Source organism: Helianthus annuus, chromosome 12 (assembly GCF_002127325.2).
Source record: "Helianthus annuus cultivar XRQ/B chromosome 12, HanXRQr2.0-SUNRISE, whole genome shotgun sequence".
Taxonomy (NCBI): Eukaryota; Viridiplantae; Streptophyta; class Magnoliopsida; order Asterales; family Asteraceae; genus Helianthus; species Helianthus annuus.
The window spans coordinates 76,445,184-76,451,820 of NC_035444.2; the positions used below are offsets into that span (position 1 = coordinate 76,445,184).

General features: G+C 36.6%; 1 protein-coding gene across 1 annotated transcript; it reads right to left on the bottom strand.

The window, feature by feature from the left end:
• Window positions 1–4,397: 4,397 nt before the first annotated feature.
• Window positions 4,398–4,751, bottom strand: LOC110893095 (auxin-responsive protein SAUR64). Its single transcript, XM_022140216.1, has one exon. The coding sequence runs from the start codon at window positions 4,749–4,751 to the stop codon at window positions 4,398–4,400; it is 354 nt and encodes a 117-aa protein (XP_021995908.1).
• Window positions 4,752–6,637: the final 1,886 nt, after the last annotated feature.

A 6,637-nucleotide genomic window follows, 5' to 3' on the forward strand; every position in this document is an offset into this window, starting at 1 on the left:
CCCTAAACCCTAAAGCTAAACCCTAAACCCTAAAGCTAAACCCTAAAAGCCAAACCCTAATATATTTAGGTTTAGGGGTTATGATTTAGGGTTTAGGGTTAAGAGATCCTAGTTAGGGTTCGACGACCCGGTTCCAACGCCGCCGGAATGAGTTCAATCGGAGTTCGTTTGAGTCGGTTCCCCACTTTTTTAGTGTTCCCCAGTGAAACTCACACTATGTGCGTAACAATATAAGTTTATCTTTGGAGTGTATAATCACCAAATTGTTATGATAGTTAGGATGGAGTGTATAATCACCGAATTGTTATGATAGTTAGGAATAGTTATTCTAAAACCGGTGTCATGTATATAGGTGTGATGTTTAGATGTGCTGGTTGAAGTTATATATAGGGTTAGGTTCATTTGTGAACAAACACATTGATAGTGAATTGTGTGAATTAATCCTAGCCCTTGATTATCAATAACACAAGTGCAAATCAATAGCCAGGATTTGAGGATGAAAATACACTAGTGTATTTTACCATTTGATGATGTAAATCAATGGTTAGGATTTGTTCACTTAGTTCATAAATACACTAGTGTCCACTCTAGAACCCCACCCATACATATATAGGGTTATTGGATTTTAATATCATAAGTTTCACCTGTTTGTTTGCTGATAATAATCCCAACTTTAGAATTCCTTCCAACAATCCCAGCTTGTATGAATTTGCCATCCTCATAGATTCAAGTGCACATGTAAACTCCTTAAATTATTTAAGTGCACTTATGTTGGAAAAGGATTAATGGGGGCTAAATTCTTACAACTTGGGATCGTTGTAGGGAAATTTTAAAGGTGGCATTATTATCGGCCAACAAATAAAACTTAGGATCATTAAAATCCAATAACTCATATATATATATATATATATATATATATATATATATATATATATATATAGTGAAAGTGTATCGTACATTTTGCCTTAATGTACGAGCGTATGCAATGTCAAGTTCTCACGTTATAACAAAAAGTCGCATGTTGTAAAAACAGAAGATCACATGTTCAAAAAAAAGTGAAAATCGCATGTTTATAAAAAACAATTTCGCATGTTATAAACCAAATTTTGCATGTTGATACTAAATATCGTACGCTTCGTATGTTAAGACATTTTGTACAATAACCGACACACACACACATACACACACATATGTGTGTGTGTTTGTGTGTGTGAATTATATGCAAAAATCCCATGCTAGTTCAAAAAACCTTAGAAACCCAATTTTGTGGACAATAGGCTTCCACATATTTTTTTTGTAACAGATAGCTTAAAGGGTAAATTTGGAAATTCACCTTCACCCACCAATTAATGTAACAACTTTAAACTTTTCAAATTTGGAAATTCACCTTCACCCACCAATTAATGTAACAACTTTAAACTTTTCACCTGACACGTTTTTGTACAGTATTTTGACAAACTTTTATTTCGATCTCTAATCTAATGAATTCACTCTTCTCCATAAAACAATCTTCTCCAGAAAACAATCTTCGTTATTACCTCCATTTTTTAATCTCATTGAATGAATTCACTCTTCACCATAAAGCCATCTTCGTTGTTACCTCAGTCACCATCATTTTTAACAATCTTTATCTGTATCATCTCAAATAAATCTACAACAAGCTTCATAGAAAGATTTTTGTTCCAGATTGAAAGAACACCTACCGCTACTAGAATGTTGTTCCAGATTGAAAAGAATATCCACCACCACCATCACAGTGGTGGTTACCAGATCCAGCGTGTGAGCCAAGATCCAGATGTTTAGTAGGAAACAATTTTCTTTGTTTTGTTCATTTTTTAATTGTAAACACATTTTTTTGTTTTATTTTATTTTTTATCATAATATAAATCATATATAAATATGAAAATAGAAATGTGTTTTTCAAATTTCAAATGTGTTTTTCAAATTTCAAATGTGTTTTTCAAATTTCAAATGTGTTATGCAATTATATGTAGCTTTTTACTATCTATTATTTTACAAGAGGTTTTGAAATATGCAAATATCACTTAATCTACATCTTTTATTTATTATAAAACTTCACTAGTTACATATGATACTTCACTACACTACCTTTGTAAACGTATTAGTCAAATATTATACAAAAAGATTTAAAAAAATACAATAACAACATTAAACATCATGCTTTGAGTGACGGGGTCCAGTGATGTATCTTTTTATGTTTACATAACTTTTTTGACCTAATGTACTGTCTCATCTAATGCGTCCACTATTTTTCACTTTTCTTTTAAAACTTTCAAAAACTTGGTGTTATGTTTTTTGAATTATCTTTTTAAACTTTCAAAACTTGGTGTTATGTTTCTTTTTAAAACTTTCCACTTTTTTTTAGCAGCCAACAAAATATTAACACGCCTACCTCGGGTAATCCAATGGTAAAGGGCGACCCTATGCGTCCACGACCGCAGACATCATTGGGTAACCCAAACCTACCATCTCCAGTTTTGGAGAAAACCCGCCACCTGATAACTTACTACGCTAAAACCCGAATCTTCACTTCCCACGATGCGATTTGTTAATGTAGGAATCCGTTCGTGTAAAATTAAATAAGAATATACTAACTTGAATAACTGAAACTATTATAGAATGAAACTGAAAGTAAAATTACAATTACAACTGAAAAAGAAAAACAAGAACAAAAATTTCGAACAGAAACACTGTTCACAGCTGAGGATCGTGTTGAACACGGGTCCCTTAAAACAAATTTCGTGTCTCCCAGGAGAACACGTTTGTTTCCAGGATACAACAGCTAAAGCAGTTGCACTGCCGGCCTTGACTCCAACCCGAACGAGTACCTTGATCCTTGAAGATGAGAGAAGAATATTCAGTGAGAGAAGAAGATTGTAAGCTATGTTTCGGTGTGTTTGATCTGCCATAGGAACCTCCTATTTATACTGCAAATCTGAAGTCGAAACTGAAAAAGAATTAAGTGGGAGAATTAAACTGCATTAAACGTCTTCAATGCACTTTAATTCGTCATTTAATTCTCACTCAAACGCATTAACTTCGTCAGTTTCGAATGCTGAAACGTAACTGCACTGGCAAGTCTGCATGCATGCGCCATTTTGCCTCACTGCCATGCGCGCGTGCGCCACGTCACATGTGAGCCTCTACGAGCACGCCACACAGTCGCGCCGTTTTGGCTCACTTTGTTGCGCCGCGCACGTCACCTCAGTGCCCATGCTCCATGCGCCAGTGCGCGCCATCATGCCGTGTGTACTCGCGCGCGCATGCGCATGACTGCCACGTCATGCGCCAGTGCGCGCGGACCCACCAGGGTCATGCGCCTGCATGCCTCGTCACCAACCACTTGTCCTTGCAGCCCTTGCTCCACCACGAGTACGCGGTCAAAAATACAAAGGCGGCTCGCGGCGATTTGAGCGTGCGAAGTGCAAAGTGCGCCATCAAAGCGCCACATTGCGCCTCATCGCTCACGCCACGCGCGTGAGGGGTAAGGGTCCGCAACCCCTCGCGAGTACACTTAGTGAGTGCTTCCATGAAACAATAAGGATGGAGGGTTCCCACTTAAATACCCCTTTAAGTTCCATCTCTCATCCGATGTGGGACAAGGTGCTACCTTCCCACTTTTTTCAGCATTCAAGTTTCAAACACCAAACTTTGAGCATCGATATCTCATTCATCTTAGCTTCGTTTTGGACGTGGTTTAGTTCGTTGCGAAACTCTTCCGACATAGAACACAAACCCACAAATAAATATATAAAACCCGCTCACTTTATTATATTTATTTCTAGTCCAAAAATAGGAAAAAACATTTTCCTATATTTGTGAAAAATGCTATTTTCACAAAATTTCCAACAGTTAATCCATATACCGTAATCAAATTCAAGTATAAAATGCCTACAAATTGAGCCCAGTAACTTGTGAGATAATTTGACAGTATCCGCCTAAGGAATTATCACCCACACCTATCTCAGGAATTATTCGAGCCGGGGGTCTCACTGGAAGCAGCCTTTCTATTCCTACGGGGTAGAGGTAAAGCTATCTACATCTTACCCTCCTCAGACCCTATCTTTGCTTTGCTATTGGTAGGATTTACTGAGTATGATGATGATGACGACGACCCATCTCAGGGGGTACGCCCACATGTGTGGTTAACAGGCTTGGTTTTAAACATAATGCTATTCTACAGAATACCGAAATGATTAACTTTCATAACATTAAAAGAAATTGGACACGAGTTCCAAATGTATTTTTATTAAAATGAAGCGTACACTGTAAACTCACAATTATTAACATCTGTTGTATCTCTATAATCAAAACGTAATAAGGGGGTTTCATAATGCATAAACTAAGATGTTATATAATGAAAAAATACACAACTTCTAGTTAACTTTAACAAGCATAGGCTGCTTTGTTCTTTCTTGAGAAAGATAAAAAGATGGATGACAACTTTTAGTAATCAAAGACTGCAGCAAAGCTCTCTCCTTCGCTAGTGCAGCACGTTGATTGATTAAGTTAGCGGCATCGTTCATGAATGATGCATCACATGGGAATGTGATTGGTCCACTGCTTGGTAATCCAAACTCTTCTTCGGACATGGTTAAAAGCTCTCTAAATATGTAAGTCTTCAGGTGCGTTAAAGGGAACACAAAACGTCGGCCATCAAGTGTATACACAACAAAATGCCCTTTTTCAGCTTTCGTTGCTGCAATACTTTTTCGCAGAACAGTTGCCATTTCTTGAGACTTTCTTGTAATCTTGATTAAGTTCTTGGTGTTGAACATCGTCGTATTTTTTTTTTTCAGAGGAGAGACAAGTAGAGTGGATTGGTTCAAGTTCTAAGAAAACTGATTGTTGTATTTTTGTTGTGTTATGTTGCATAGGGGATGATGGGTTCTATATATATGCATATTGAAGGCTTTCAATGTGAGGCAGATATGGAACAAAAACATGTGCCTAGTTACAGTTGATTCACAACCATGCGATGGACAGAAATGGATTTTCTGTTTTTGGTACCGAAAGAGATTCATCATTCGTATGATTAGTAGCGATCTGTTATGACTGTCTTCGGTACAAAACCACGCGCAATGTTGTACCACGGTTGTAAATGAAGAAAAGGACAATGACCCTCTTGTTGCTCCAGCTAAAGAAATTAAAATAGACAAATGTGAACTAACTAATACCAGCAAAAATATCATGATATTAATGTTGATATTTTATTCAACACAATCATAAGAGGTCATTTATAACTGCAAGCTAATAAAACTTCAACAATAAAATATGTAGTTAGAAACCTGCCTTAGTTGTACAAAAATATTTCACCATAACACTCTGGCAACATTCTTTATTTCTATATGATACTGTTCCATTTTTAATTAGCCACAATCCCCTAGAACCCGTTGGACCAACCAACTAGTAGTTTTAAGGAATATGATTTTGAAGAAATTGATAGATCTGAGGTTTATTATTTTATGAATTAATAACCAAAAAGAGATTACATGTTTAAATAGAACAATGATAAATACACACTAGAATACAATCCCTGTAATTAATGTTGTAAATCCGTTTCATCTACAGCGGAAGACTTGTTTTGTTTCGGATTCATGAACATATTTAATCTTGATAACGTGCAGAAAATTAACAAGAATAGGAACAAAGTTTGGTGGACAATTTCGGTTAGAATAGAAACTGTCTTGATACCGGACATTGATGCCGGACATTACATTTATATATGTGAGATTTGGCGGTTGTTTATGGCGGGAATAACTGCCATGAACGGTTTGAATATTTAACCCGCTTATCTCCATGTTTATAAGTAATAATACATATCGATATTATAAGTTGCATAATAAACACTAATATAATTAAGTTTATATCTCTAACACAACCCCCTAAACTTGATTATACTTGGAGGCATATGCTAGGACGCTCCGGTTAGCTTCATCCACGGCTTTCCGTGCTTCGTTGAAATTAAAACGGCGTCGCTTCTTATGCAGATTCCACGAACCTTCCCAGCTATTTCCGGCATAGAGAGCATAGTGCTCCGAAGCAGCATCCTCCGGTGTTGGATCTGCACTCTTACTTCTTCCTTTATCATTGCCTGCCTTTGAGGTTTCACCTTCTTCCATCATCTCTTTGATCTGCACTTTCTCTTCAGTATATTTAAACTTGTAATAGTAAATCAAGACATCCAAATACATGGCATATACGACTCTAATGAAATCACCATCTTGATATTCAAAGCCTAAATCCTTCGCTATTGCCGGCCATAAGTTATCAACGGTAACGCTTCGGTAGCCTCCATCCCTCTCAACCATCACATACAACCCAAACAGGTTTATCTTTCTACTATCAGTCAACAGTGGGGGAATTGATCTTAATGTTATACCCATCTTTTCTTTTAAGAACCAACCCACCATTTCTTCAAACTTCAATTCGAGATCATATTTGTATTTGAATATGAATTCCCGATCATCAATCATGTCGAGCAGTGCTTTACAATCAGTAAATTCATGAAATTCGAGTGCTCTTATGATCATGCGAGTCCAGTCATTCTCGTTTTCATTTGAAACATTTAATGTTTCAAAATATGAATTCAAGTAACTTTCTTTGAATTCATCGT

Excerpts from the sequence above, each read along its gene's own strand:
- LOC110893095 (XM_022140216.1), bottom strand. The coding sequence starts at position 4,751 with ATGGCAACTGTTCTGCGAAAAAGTATTGCAGCAACGAAAGCTGAAAAA.